The 16,163-nt window shown below is 32.0% G+C and overlaps 1 protein-coding gene across 1 annotated transcript in view; it reads right to left on the bottom strand.

Annotated features, from left to right (window-relative positions):
- Positions 1–5,223: 5,223 nt before the first annotated feature.
- Positions 5,224–16,163, bottom strand: part of Notum (palmitoleoyl-protein carboxylesterase notum) — a 141,830-nt gene continuing 130,890 nt past the window's right edge. The window contains exon 13 of the mRNA XM_081729511.1: positions 5,224–15,024. Coding sequence (XP_081585637.1) covers positions 14,879–15,024 — 146 coding nt within the window. The 3' untranslated portion in view covers positions 5,224–14,878. The remainder of the gene's footprint in view (positions 15,025–16,163) is intronic.

Genomic DNA, 16,163 nt, shown 5'->3' with positions numbered 1-16,163 from the left:
ATTCCAACTAGTCCGTGTCTGACCTTTAAAGATTGCTCCAGATTATATTTTTAAACAAATTGTGTATTCTATTTTTTGACTTTTTAAAATAAATTTACAGGTCTTTTGAACCCGTATTAGGAACCTAGACAGCGGCGTAAATCTGTTTTCAACATTGGGGGGAGAGGGGGTAAGACCGTTCACATTTTTTTATTAAAGCGATATTCAAAATATTTATGAAGTTGAAAAACAATGCTGTGGAGGATCAAGGGAGCAGAATTGTCTTCAACATTGGGAGACAGGCAGATTTGAGGTTTATTCTGGGGACATCAATTTCATCTCACTTTCCTTTGTGCCAATCGGACACAAATCATCACTTTTATGCCCAAAAAACACATTTCAAATCGGATTATGGGGGACAGTCCCCCTCAGTTCCAAGGTTGGAGGAGACATGTCCCTCTCATTTCCCCAGGATTTGATCCAGTGAACTTAGAAGCACAATTTTAGGAAGCTAAAAATCAAGTTTAATTATGGGTTACAATAGTTCAGCGAGCGAACAACTTTTATACGCAGATTTGTGACTTTAATCTATTTTGGGTTATGTGGAAATTGCTCCAAGCTTGGCTTGTAGATTAATAGAGACCTTTCACAGTTCACAAACCAATCATCTTTCCTGAAACTGATAGTTCTAAGACTGATCAGTTTGTTCATTGGGAATGTTACATCCCTTTCAGCACCGAGACTATATGAGACATGGTTCTATAAATACAACTTAACTTGGGATCCCTAACTAAATGAACTCCCATCAGAAATCAATCTCTTGATAGGGTTGATTCCATAAATGTTACATTCTTTTCATTATCACGTGAGTATTCCCAAATAGAATATGACCTTCCAGAATACATACTGTCATTCAACTCGGTATTAACACTTGTTTATTAATCATATTCTCATTTAATAGTGGACATGATTTCTTTTTTTCAACATACTGAAACATCTAATAATAAAACAAAATATACTAATATTGTTTCTTTTCTCTTCTCTTTATGTTTTCACACAAACCAGCATTTCATTGATAACATTGTGTTTTTTAAAAAAATGTGTTGAGTTCACAGTTAAGACAGAGATAAAACAACCACTTTAAAGCGCCTTAGGTTATATTGTTTTGCTCTTCTGCCTAATGGTTTGTTCATCTGCCCTCAGGTTATATTGCATCAACCTGCTACTTTCATTTCAATTACTTGTATATTTAGTTTCGGATGTAAGCTTATTTTTATATTTTATTAATGGAAAGACATCTAGAACATCGTTACTTTTGATCTACCTAGGTAGAATCATACTTGCAGCCTTATATTATTACCTTAGACAAGAATAAGAAAAAATCTAACAGAATGGCACCATATATAAAACTCTAATACTACAAGTAATGGCTGTTCCTTCGTCGAAAAGAAAAAAAGGCACTTGACGAAGGTTCGAACATGGATCAGCTGATTGGTAGGATAGAACGTACTCACTACACCACACACTCGGGTGCTTGGTTTCTTGCTATACATTTTAAACATTCAGTTTTTGATTTTTGTTTCTGTCGTCTTACCGTATAACAGTTTCTCTGCTTTCCCTGCTTGTCACACTATTCGTGTTATTTGTTGTGTAAATTGCATTTGCAAACGTAATATGTTTTGTTGTTTTACCAGCATCCACAGCTTTAAAAGTTTTTAAGGTCAATTACATTAAGCGAACTGTTTTTCTCATATCTTCCATCGCTTCAAGGGGCAAAAGATACTATCCCGCGGAAAACATGCATTTACTTATGAGACAGACAATACAAGCGGCACCCTTGTACCACAATTCTAGAGACATCGATTGAGCAAAATATGTATTTATAACGCCAATAGACAGTTTCCTTCGAGTTAAACAAAAGAAAAACGGAAAAAAATACTCCAGACACGAAATAAATCGTCATAAAAAATATATAGGGCCAAAATTTCACATACGACTTAACTGGTCAAGGATTAACTGTCGTCAAATTATTCCAATCTTCTTCCTTTCCTTTCTCTTTTCTCTCTCTCCCTCTCTTTTTTCTCTCTTTCATACGGTTGCCATTCGTCCTGGAAAATCCGGGACCGTCACAGAGTCGAGATCTGCGTCCCGGCGTCCCGAAGATATTTCTTGGGACGCTTAAGTGTCCCGGATTTCATCGAAGAAGAAAGGAAGGGAATATTATAGTTTGCTTTTTTCACAGGATTAAGTATATAATTATTCTCTTCAACTTACGAGTATGACAACTCAAAAGTTGATAGTGAGTTGACTGTGGGAGAGAGAGGTCATGCTGATGTAAGCATACATGCCAGTTAACAAATAACGGAAATAAAGTAAAAATTCAACGAAAGAAGTTCTCTGCCGCCACAACACATTGCCAATGAATTAACCGTTCTAAAATAAAAAAAGAAATAAAAAAAAAACTAACAGACAAAACGTGTGAAAGGAAACATCATACCTTGAACGAGCTAAAACAGACTCTGGAAAGAATGAAACATAACAAATCCTGAAAAATTTTTTAAAAAAATGCTTACCAGGATGGAGGGGAAAACCATCTGCTTACGTTTGCTTAACTATGGAAGAGAAGGTCTACTGAAATAACTAAAAATGTGATTTCGTAATATTTGAATAACTATATCTCATGGAAAAAAGTAAATTAGTTTATAACACTTCTTCTCATTTTAAGCATTTCAAAGATTCTCGTAATTTAGTAGCGCCCCGAATTTTCATTTTTGAAATATGGCAACCCTACTCTTTCAATAATGTTCGGTCAGCATTCTTTCCTGTTATGAGTATCTCTATTATCAATCTTCTTTTCCGAACTTATTTTCGCTAATTCTTAATTATTAGCTTTTCGTTCTACTCAGGTAATTGTTCCTGTTCTCTGTAGTCTCATTTCGAAGACCTGGACTTCAAGTAGTTTTTCAGCATTCTTTCTCGTTTACGTTTCTACTCCCGTTCAATACAATACTCCACACAAAACATTTGATAGATCTCTCCCGTAACTATTTATTAAAGAACCTACAAAGTCATTCAAATACATTCACATTCCCCCACCCAGAAATAAAATATATTAATTGAAGAAGGGGAATTTCTTTCCCAATCTCCCCAGTAAATTGAGAAAATTCGATCTAGTACTTAATAGGACAATATATTTATGACAGACATAACAATATTGATAGATACAATGAAAGATTTCGGAATTAAAAATGGCCAAGACAAAATCTATAAGCACAGCACCAAGGTTCCTTATCGTATCTCAAGATTTTCCATATTAATCCAACGTCGTGAGGGTAAATGTGGGAGTAAAATTAACAAAAAATTGGCTACCTACCAACGAATCCTCTCTTGGGAAACCTAAACATTTCCCATACGTCGGAATGCCAAGCTGGTTCCGTCTTCAGTGCCAAGTTAACAATGATAAAAACGGATAGGAGAAAAAAGATGTAAAACAAGGAAACAAGGAGGAAACATGCTACTAAATAAATGTAACGTAAATAATGGATCCTGAAATGTCACGAACAGAGCAAAGCGCAAAAAGAGTGAACTGAATCGAGGGAAGCGCGGTGTCTATGTGTTGCTATTGCCAGATTCAAAATATACATCAAAGGTAAGTAACCGAAGTCTATCAATGTTACCAGTATCCAGATTTAAAATAGGTAAGTAGCCAAATATATATACATATATATATTTACTGTGTGTATATATATATATATATATATAGCACAAAATTTCCGGTCGCCAGGTCGCCATTAGCGACTAGAAATTTAGAGCCGGCGACCAGTGTTCAGTAGAAATGGTTCCTACCTAAACTCACAAGGCTGCGCAGTTTCTGTTTCGCACGAAAATAACTGTCACAGAGTGAGAGAAATCATGGAATGTGAAGTCTGGAAAATGCGTTACACAAACTTGAGGTCTTAAGGTGAGATATTTTTTAACATGTGTATGAATTGTCCAATTCAAAATTGATTATCCTGAATCTAATTGTCTGGTTTTAAAATTTTATGCCGTGATGTAATCTCTTTGTTTGTCAAACCAATGGCCGAGGGGGGAGGGAGACTTCTCCTAATTTGTACGTGAGAGATGCTGGCGACCATCATTTTTGGATTGGCGAGTGCGTCTGACTTGGAAATTTTGAGCCCTATATATATATAGGCTTCCCAAGAGAGGACTCATTGGTAAGTAGCCTATGTTTTGTTAATTTAGATCATCTTCAAAATCCGCCAATATAATTTTAATTTTGAGGGTGCAAAATAATTAACTGTGGGTTGAGAAAGTCAGAAATAATGATGTTGGAAACAAATCTGCTTAAAATACATCACTAAGTTAGATGTGAGCCATCTAGCTTGCCAGAGCCTTCACAAGCTACAGAAGCACAGTTCGTTATTATTATTATTTTGATAAAGTGTAATGAATTTGTGTCAAGCTTTAATTTAAAGCAACTATAGGATATTTGTCAGATACGAAATAAAACAATCAGTTAGTACAGATTTAATTTTTATTTGAACATATGTTGTCATTTCTTTTTACATAAACACATTTTATTAATGTTGATCACACACACACAAATCACTCATGCATGCTTACACACACATACATACACATATACAACGTAACTATCACTAGTTGAACTGTACACTTCTGAATATACAGAAGACCCGAAACTATTCCGAGATCATTTGTACGTACGAAACCTTAGCTTACGTAGCAAGTACGTAAGGGTATATTGTCGAAAAAAATTTAAAAAGTCATTGTTTTCTTATTATTTTCAAATATAGTTAAAGGTAATGAATATAGGAAGAATTCTTGTGGATCTAAACTAAACGCCAACGACTTTCTTGACTGCTAAAAGATTTCGCCCTTCAATTCATGTATTCATTAATTTAGATTTTTTTTTTATTACAAATATTTTTATTATAAATACCACTGCATTTACTGGACGAATAACTTCCAATTAATGTTTAACAGGTTTGTGGAATGTATTTTCCAACAATTCTTGTTATAAATAGCATTGTTTTAACAGGTTAACGTTTGCCCTCAAACATGTAACAGGTGTATACCATGTATTTCCCCTAATTCTTATTATAAATAGCAACGTTTAACCTCAAACTAACATTTAACGGGTTGTGCCATGTATTTCCCTTTAATTCTTGATTTTAAATAGCAACGTTTTAAACCTTAAATTAACGTTTAACAGGTTTGTGCATGTATTTTCGTCTAATTCTTGTTTTAAATAGCAACGCTTAATCTCAAATTAACATTTAACAGGTTTGTTTTATGTATTTTCCCGTAATTCTTATTATAAATAACAACTTTTAACAGATTAACGTTTAATCTCAAATCAACGTTTAACACGTTTGTGCCATGTATTTTCCTTTAATTCTTGTTACAAATAGCAACTAATTTAAATATTGTTAGGTTGACTAAACCTAAGTCCTAACTTTGGTGATCAATAACTCAGGAACTAAAGGTTTGCACAGAAAAATGTTTCACATGCATTACTAAGAAAGTCGAGGCCTACTCTTATACCAAGCTTGTTAAGATCAGATAGGTTTTGTAATTTTCGTGTACGATATATTGAGTTTTTTTTTTTTTTTTTTTTCATCAAATGAAGGACGAGCATAATGGACTTAGAGAATTATTATTAAAAAAAGATCGTTTTATTTGTATATATTTATATATATATATATAAGAAAATATGATTCTTTTCCTTAAATGTTTTAAGTTATTCACAAAATATAAGTTTCAACATATCAATAGCACTGAGCAGCTTCCATTTATCTCAAGAAATTTAACTTAACAGATGAGGCGAGTGAGGGATAATAAAACTCATACACACAAATCAGTTCCTGTTGGAGCTGCTGAGGTAGAAGTAAATGTATCATTTAGAACGTTATTTTCTATACATTAAATCTAATCCTTTTAATACGTAAATATAACTATTGTTTAGGTACAAGGTAACAATCAACATTGATTTTTATTAACATCTTTTTCTAACAAAACTAGCATTACCAGCAAGTAAAAAAGTCCTACTGAATAAGTTCTAACTATAAACTGCTTTTTAAAGTGCCATTTTCTTGTCTTAATCAACAGTAACCCTAGATGTTCGAATATTATATTTATTTCATTTCTATAGTCATTATTATCTGCAAGTTCAATGGTGCAAATGACTAGATCAACTCATTACACGCGTTCCTTGCAAAGACTAAATTGCACTACGTAACATAGTACTCGCTGGATAGGAAGGATATACGCTATGAGACACACTTAACGTATTATTGATTGGGAAAGGAAATTTATGTCTCAAGAGTATGAGAAAGGAACAAATCATGAAATAATGCGCAATAAAAATTACAGAATTCGTGAGAATGTCCAATACATCAAATTATATAGCAGATTTTAATAGATATGATAAAATAAGTGAATAATTAATCATTATAAAATTAAAAAGAACTGTTTCTTAGGAAGTCGAGAATACAATTACGAAGCAAAAGAGAGCACAGAAACACTTAAATTGTTAGCAATTACAAATTATCGAATTTAAGATTTGAGTAAATCAACACACTTTGAGTAAATACAAATTACAGATCACAAGGAAATGTGGAATAGGAAAAACACAAATAAGCAAATTATGGAATACAAGCAAAATATGAACAAACAAATACAGAAAGCTGTTTGACTAAACGCAATGCCTTCTCCTCGAGCACAGAATTAGTGTAGTGTGTAAGCTACGAGGGAGTGTTTGTGTTTTTTCTCTGGACCAAAAATGCCGCAAAAACTGAAATGTTTTTGGGAGAAGCACATTATGTAACTTTTCCAAGAGTTTGTGTTTTCTCGTTGGGCCGAGAATGAAGCCAGAACAGAGTCGATTTTGGGAAGGTTGTGTTGGAGCTCTGTATGGTGCAAAATTTATTCTTTCAGTGCCTAGAAAGCAGAATAAGGACAAGTTTTATGGCCTTACCTAGACTTTAATCAGGAATTTTATCGATAAGTATATGGATTCCGTGGCCCCGGCGTTCAGTTCTCCAACAAAGGGGACGAGAACACACCTATGCACATAAAACACCACCAGCATGCAGAGTGAAACTTCATGAACAGGCCATGCAAGGGAATCCCCCGAGTACAAGACAGATGACAAATCGTCTAAATGTCTATGGAAACTACCAACTGCACCTTATGCTAGCAACTGAATCTTGAAATGGTGTTTAAGGTTAGTGGTTTCACCTTACTGATACCCACCGAGGAAACGCAGGTAGAAAGCTCGAAAGCTGTACAAGTGTTATCTGGCAAATCAAATGGCAGTAACGGTATGTAGCTACATTGAAGGACTCTTGCGTGTATACCTTTCCGACTGTGACAAACCAAGAACCATTATGTACAAAGACAAAGCACGAAGTACTTCACAAAGTGGGTTCCATCATGTAAAAAAGCCTTACCGAAAGGGTTCATGGTAGTTGCCGGTTACTGTGACGGAGACAAAGTGAAGATTCTCAGAGTAAAGAGAAACTGCAAAATCAACTCAGAGTGCTACCAGAACGAGATCCTGAAATTGATCTACGAGTAGGTGCTACCAAAAATGTACGGAAACGAGATCAATATGGTCCTCATCCATCAAGACAAAGCATGATCACACATCTCAAGATCATCCCTGGAATTCTATCACTATATGAAGGAGGCTACTGGAATATAGGCCATATCTTTCGACGAGATACCTATATGGATTTGATGAGCTTAAAAGGGCTTTGAGCAAGACCGTTTGACAACTGTGAGTGAGCTTTGGAAAGCTGTAAGATAGGACTGGATGGAATGGATAAGTTTTCCTTCTGCAATGGAAGCTACATTGCCGGACCAGGAACCAGGGGAGACACATCGAGTACAGCCGCACCTGGCGCCAGAGATTTTCGTATCTATTTGGTAAGTATAATTTGGTCACATATACGTAGAATAGTGTATGTAGACACTACTCTATACTAGAATACAGGATTCTAGGAATTATGAATAGGTACAATTGTTGAACACAAGAAGCTAAGAAAGTAGATAATATTTGGTAAAAAATGTAACTTATGGGATAGATCTTAGAGATATACGAACAATACGAAGAAGTAAGAATTTTGGAGTATAAAGACATGTTGGGAAAGAAAATACAACTTGTGAATTATAAAAGATTTAACGAAATAAGTCATCCATTACAGTACTATGTATATGACAAAATATCTGACACTGGATTTAAAAACTGCTAAATATTTCTGTATAATATTTATGAACATATTTTGAACCAAAAAAAATGTCAGTAATTAAAGCGTTTCTTAAAACAAACAAGAACGAAAGATAACGTTCAACTTATGTAGCAAAGCAGATGCTTATAAAAGATCACAAGATAAAGTTGATTTATTTGTTGTAAGGAATGATCGCAAAATAATGGTAACGTGTTTAAGTTAGGAAAAGTTCACAATAAAATATTGATATGATAAATTGTTAAATGCTGGGATAAAAACAACATAATCTATTTAAAATATTGAACAAGAAAACAATGACTTTCCTGTATCAGACATTTGTATGGTTAAGTAATGAAACAAAAAACAAGGTTGTACGACTGAGAGGTAGAGATTGTCAAACTACAAGTCGCATCGTAGTTTGATAGTAAACAACGCTAAATATCTTATTATATATATAACTCTCGTCACAAACATAGACACGTACATATCTACATTATTAATTAAAAACACTTTATACAGATACATTACAATAATTATCCACTACTTACAATTACCAATACACATAGTAAATTTGTAATTGGCTGTGGCAACACGTGTTTCTTTACATTTATGCAATTATGGTTATGTAGTATTATCACGCATTGTCAGTACACCAAACTTCAACTTTATTTTTCTTTACAGTTTCTAAATGTGCAATATAAAATTTAGTAATAATAGGCACCTGAAATTAATTTTCAACTTGGTGTCAATATCACTACCAAAATTCTTCAAAGATATTACCAAAGAAAACCTGTTATTTCATTCTTACAATAACATGAAAATGTTAACTTTTAGTCATAGATATAAAGTCATAGACACATAATATTCCAACATATATTATAATGGGCATACAGTCATCTGAAACTGGGAACATTAAGAACCATGAAGTTGTTTTAAGAAATGGCAGTTTCATTTATTTTGTATATTTCCTTTCTCCGTTATTTTCACACAAGTGGAATTACAGAAGGAAAGTAAGTATCAAGAGGAAGTCATAACGTTACACTAAAATTATGAATTTAGCAAATTGACTCAATGACTGGCGGAAAAATATTATATATATATATATATATATATATTAATTTTTGCATGAGAACAGGAAAACTGTCCAACTACTTTAGTAACCTGATTTTATGCAACTTTTGTGCTTAATTTTTGAAACTGTATAAAGGATAAACAATGAAAACGAATTATATTTATTAACATTAAATCCTCTACAAGTGAAGGTTCCATGCAATATAAAAAATTTAAAAAATTACACCTGGGCCGAGAATTCGTGCTGGTGTCCCACCCACTACGCTACCCAGACATCCCTCAAGCCAGACACATATTCGTCAGTCTTTAGGTTTGTGTTTAGCCACTTAGACCGCATGAATTGTGCCCAGTGGCGGATCTAGAAGGGAGGAACTAGGGGGACCAGCCAGAACCCAAACTTTGATAGGTATATGTGTCAATCAAAAACCTGGGGAGCCTAGGTCCCCTGCCCCGGGTTAGTACCCACACTGATTGTACCACAACTTATAACTTGTTGTTGGAAAACCCAGTGTCTGTATATATTAATGAACATTACGAACATTTGAATTATAGAAATAGAAACAAGCTACCGATACATTTTAACTTCAACATTTTCCTGCAGTGTTGATTTAATTAAATTCGAACATACTAGTTGTAAGATGTGGTACTACTCCGCTGTACACATCTCAAAAGTAAAAATGTGTGGCTATTCTAGTGTTAGCACGCTAGCACTACAGGATGTAGAGCAAAGTTCCGTTCTCAGCACAGCAGAATTTTTTACGTTGAATTTGCTTGAAACTACAAGTACAAACTAAAACCACGGATTATTCTTCACACATTATATGTCGATTCTAGACATGACTACGTAATGTAACTAATTCTGAACATTTTTTTATTAATGTGGTCCCTTCACTCATTGAATCAATTGTTGTTAACATACAGTACTGAGGAGGTTCAGAGATGAAACTTAAATAGTTGCAAAAACAAAAACTGGTTAATAAATTTGCAAAGATATTTATCAACCAGTCATGATTTGCTAATATTTATCACTCGAATCTCACATACTCTGATGTTATGATGAGCCTATGTATTTGGAAGTAGTTTTTGGTTTTACGTACTTTTGTTTTTTAACAAACAAACAATTAGAATGTTTACACAATTCTTTCTAAATCTATTTATATAAAATTGAATACTGATTCAAATCTGAATGTTTTTTTATTGGATTATCGTTATGCTTTCTGCGAAATTACTCACAAAATGTTTAGTTGCAAACACATACTTGTCATCATAAACAGTAAAAATATAAGAAACGTTAACGTTCAAGTACAAAATGCTTCAATGAAACTGAATTGACTTATTTAGCTCTGGATGGCATGAGAAATATTTAAATATTTGTGGAAATGAAATATACATATTGATAGTTTTTACATCTAAACATTTTGTATAACTAATAAATTCAGGCCTTTATAATAAAATAATATGTCATTTGCTTTATGAATAATTAGAAGAAATTTGTAGATAAGACAATCCATTCTGTAATGTTCACTTCTTAAACCCAATTTTACCATTTGCTTAACTTTGAAATCTATATAAGAACAAAATTCGACACTATTGTTTACCACCGACTATTAGACAGTGGCAAAATACACAATCATCACGTACGCTCTGTTGAGCTTTTCTGAAATTAACCACAAGTCCGTTAAATTGGATTTATAGTACAATAGATACCTTATGCTTGAATAAGAAGGAAGAATAGTTAACTAATAAACAGAACAGAATATCTGTTGTTAACGCTACAGTGAATTAACGTAAGAATAATCAAACAAAATAAGTATCTATAACATAGCAAAAGTAATAAGTTGGAAATTAAGAATGGTGCATAAAATTCAGCTCAGATGGATATTGGTAATATTGTATATTATCAACATCTCTGTATATAACAAAAGATTCTCATTTTTTAACAACTTTGTAAGCGATTATTATTTATTGTGTCAATCACAATTATAAATGGAACATAAACTACACACCCACATTTATTCACACGCACACAGACTCAAATACTTATATATACATTTACATTGATAGATATACACATATATATAATCAAAAGTGTATGGAATGTTGATAATTCTTTTTAACATTCATACTTGGTTTATATTTACTATTAACAATAGGTAGTTCACTCTTTCCCACAGATTTAAGTTAAATTAGAATATAGCTGCAAAATAGTTGGTTTCCTTCCTACTTAGACTGTACCTTATATAAATCTAAATGTAAAGTATTAGGATTTTTTCGCACATTTCTCTCTCTCTCTCTCTCTCTCTCTCTCTCTCTTTCTTCAACACAAAAACAATGTTAAATACTGAACACTTCACAATAACGTTAAAAGAACTTTATTCTTTCAGATTAGAAGTCTGGAAGTGCGTGTTATTGCGATGTAAGCGAATAATGCAGAATTTCTACAAAATAAGAAATTCTGAAAATATTTAGTTCATTTTATGCCATCTTGTAGTAGAGATTGCCTACTTTTCAAAGTAGTTATATTTTGTATTATCTTTGTGCTGTTTACGAAAAGGGAAAAATGATGAGAGCATGGAGAAAATTTTTTTTGCCTACTTTTCAAAGTAGTTATATTTTGTGTTGTCTTTGTGTTGTTTACAAAAAGGAAAAAAATGGTAAGAGCATGAAGAAATTTTTTTGCCTACTTTTCAAAATAGTTATATTTTGTATTGTCTTTGAATTGTTTACAAAAAAGGGGGAAAAATTATAATAGTATGGAGAAAACTTTTAATAATGATATTTAAATTGTATTGTAAAATGAGATGAAAATTATTCATTATTAATCGACAATAACGAGGCACTGTTTTTAAAACAAAAAGCTGTCATAATGATTTTTTTCTCCTTGATCATTTATTCATAGTACGAGTTTAATTGGAATCTAAATCAGTTGTTGTTAGTAAAATTTGATGCAATAGCAGCATTTCAAGCTCAGTGTCTTGTATATTTTATAATGCTTTCTTTTTCATATTATCAACTAATCCAGTAAATTAATGCAAATTATTGAATTCGTAAATTGGAGATCAATACACATATTTCATTCAAGCATGAATTAAGAAAATCAAATCAAATTCCTCAGAAATATTGGCTGAAACGTACTAATATTTTCCTTCCCAGATTAGAAATCTGCAAGTGCAAGTTATTACAAACTAACTATTAAGATACAAAATTTCAACATTATAAGAATAATATGGGGAAAAAAAGCATATTAAGTTCATTTCATAAAAGTTTGTAGTATAAAGTGTCCTTGACCAACAATCACCTGTGTTCTCAACCAACATTGACACTACAGTTGTTGATAATAAAATTTTTCCTATATTTGAAGTACAGGCGTATAAAATTTGAATATATTTTTAAAGGGTGTTCAGATTTCAATATTACTTTTAAATGTGCCTCTTTTTCTTCTTTTTGTAAACGAAGCAGCATAGCGAGAAGTTATTAGAGTTTGGAAGGAGAAACCTTGCGTTGAGAGAAAATGGATTTAAAGCAATGAATGTCGACACTATTTAGTTCCAACAAGGCGGTACTACTTGTCACACTGGCTACTGCAATGAATGATCTTTTGCGTGAAAACTTCCATTTTCAACTGGAACATGTGTTTACCTAATTTCAATATTAAAGTTTTCAGTTTTTCTTTTCTTTTTTCTTTTTCTTTTTTTCTTTTTTTGTACGTTTATTTAACAAATTAAAAGTAATATTGAAATTTTAATACGCTTTATATATACTGAACGTGGTTGGCACAAAGGAGTACCAATATGAACATACGAAAATCTAAATAAAAAAAGCACTTAAATACGATTGTTTAGATCACAAAAGCAACGAAAGAGATAACTAAAAATACAGTTTCAAGTTTCGAATAATCCGCGACGAAGTGAGAGGAGAGAAGAAAAGAACAAAATTGTAGAGAAAGTTGTAATGAAAACATTTCAATTCGCGAACAGTAGAACATAACTTTCTTTCTCTCTCTCTCTCTTTCTTTCTTTTTTCTTCTCTCTTTCTGTTGCGAAGCTTAAAATCAAAGTGTATGCATTTAATGACGTCAGTGTTTCCTAATAGTTTGTATTTTTTATTTTTCTTATTTTAATGGGTATACAGAATCTGTCAAAAATATATATTCACAATTTATTAGATTGTTTCTCCATATTGTTTTCGATTTCGAAGCTGATTTTTCATTATAATATGTAGTATGATACTTTTCTCAACAGATGCCAATACTTTCATGATTGTAACATGTGACGTATGATAATCTAAACTTCTATTTTAAAGTGGCATTTCGAGTTTGAAAGTATCGCTCAAGTTCAATTTCATGCTAGGCACGAGATTGAAACAGACAATTACGCGACCCTGTGACAAATTTGAGACACACAGTACTATTTCTGATGTGCACAAGGGAAGATCTGGAAGAAGTCATACAGCTACAAGTCCTACTTCACCGGCTAAAGTTCCAGAAAAAGTTTGCAACATTGCCACTAGTGCAGGAAACTTGAATGTTCTTTATTGTAATTTGCAGAATAGTGTGTATATACGTATACACATACAACTGAATCTAAAAATAGTAGATACAAGCGCTTATAAAGCTTTTCCATGAAATTTAGCGTATTTTCCGTTCCCTCTAGTTTTCTTCTCCTATCTGATGAAGCATTCTAGCGAAAGTATGTACTTTTTTTTTTTTAATGTGTGGTTGTTTTCACTTTGGAATTCATTCGTTCTCTCTTTTCTCCATATGTATATATTGAAACAAAACTATTTTGCAGTTATAATTCACAAACAAATTCCAACCATTCACAAAATAAAGCCTTAAGTGAAAGTCTTCAAGAGAAGAGCACTCAAATCATTCATTTAATGCTATTATAAACATTTTAAATACATACATATATATATAGAAAACGAAAGAATTCGTTATTAAATTAATAGCATTGCTTTTTAATAAAATAATATAAGAAAGTACATCGAGTTCTGTTTAAAACTTACAATAAATTTGTACAAAAGAGTAAAAAATACTTTTAAGATAACACTGGGAAATGAAAAACAGACTAATATTTAAATATACTATATATTTACAATGCAATTTATTTCCTTAAGATAGTAAAATTAAGACTAAAGAAGAAGTATTTTTGTTAATATTTCTGATGAACGATAAACTTAATATATCGGGACAATTTGTTCATGTAAGTTTAATATACTGGTGAAAAGTAAAGTTTTCACTGGATATAATTAAATAATAATTCGAGTTCATTAAACTATTGAAGTGATGTAATATAGTTGCAAATTCGCATTTTTTTTCCTATGTCTATATGAATTTAATGCTGAATTCTGACTACTATAATATTTTTTTTACATCGTAAAATGAATTTTTGATATGTTTAGTGTTTAATTCACGTATATTATTACTAAATATGACATTAAACTGCAAATACTTACCTTTCCTTAGCATTCTAATAAATAGTTAACGAAAGAAGACATAAAATTGCTGAACATGCAATTTGTAAATTAGAGAACTTACAGCAATTATTAAATTCATTAATTGTAGTGAAGTTTTAGTTTGCTTGTTGTGTTAATAAATTCAAAAGTTCGTCGTGATCCATATTGTTTAACGTATGAATATCAATGTCCAAAGCATTGGCCACACTCATCATGTCCAGACCAAAAGATTTCAACAGCTCAATGAAGTCCATTTCCTCACCTGAAATTAATTTTACCATAAACTAAATTAGGTTATATGACAACATCCGAATATATCGAAGTTCATTTTGTAATAAAACACTTATTACACTTCCAAACTATGTTTTGCATAAAGTATCGGAAGATTTATGGAACTGCTATGTCCGGTTGTCTGTTGACACGTATAGGAGAAAAACGATAAGAGATGCCGAAGAGCGGTTTTTTGATAAGTGTAAGGGTAGGTTTCGTCTTTTTTTTTTTTTTTCATTATTTATTTATTTATTTAGCCGTCTATTCAAATCAGAAGTGATACAAATCTATCATATTTCAGGTTTCAGTATTGAATAACATGGGACAAAAATGATATTAGATAACAAGAAGTGATTTTCTTAATGTGGATTCAACGTCTCAAGAATATGTTTCTTGTACGCTCTTGCTTTCTATTAAAACTAATAGTAGTATAAATGTACTACAACTCCGGTTTCAACTGATTTTTACAGCGCAAGAAATGTAAAATATGTTTTCTGATATGGATTCAGTGTTCCTACAATAGATTCAACCTTCACTTTTATAAATCTATTCAAACTGGAAATTGTAGAAATCTGCTATTTTTTGTTTCAACATTGATCAACATAGAACAAAGACAATATTAGATAACGAGAAGCGGTTTTCTGACATGGATTCAATGTCAACAAGAATATGTTTCTTGTACGTTCTTGCTTCCCTACTAAAGCTGGCAGTAGTATATATTTACTATAACTTCCGGTTTAATTACTGATTTTTCACAGCGCAAGAAATGTAAGATACAATGAAAAATGGTTTTAAATCCAACTTTCACTTTTATAAATCTATTCAAACTGGAAGTTGTAGAAATCTACTATTTCCGGTTTCAACCTTGATTACCATATAGCATAAATGGTAATAGAGGAAGAAACATATTTCTATATGGATTCCCAATAATAGCCTTCATCTGTTCTTTTATCATTTCACAAAAAACAGAATTAGTAGAAATCTACTACTACTTCCGTTTCCAATATTGAATCCTCATAGTTTGGAAGTCTACTATAGTTTTAGAATGTGAAACGAAGTCCTCTTGTTTCTATGTGTTTATTAATTGTCACATTTTCGTAATATCTAAACTGTTTCAGGTAGTTTTACTGG

This window comes from Thermobia domestica, chromosome 1, assembly GCF_964235325.1.
Source record: "Thermobia domestica chromosome 1, izTheDome1.hap1.1, whole genome shotgun sequence".
Classification (NCBI taxonomy): Eukaryota; Metazoa; Arthropoda; class Insecta; order Zygentoma; family Lepismatidae; genus Thermobia; species Thermobia domestica.
This window is presented reverse-complemented; position numbering and strand designations above follow the sequence as displayed.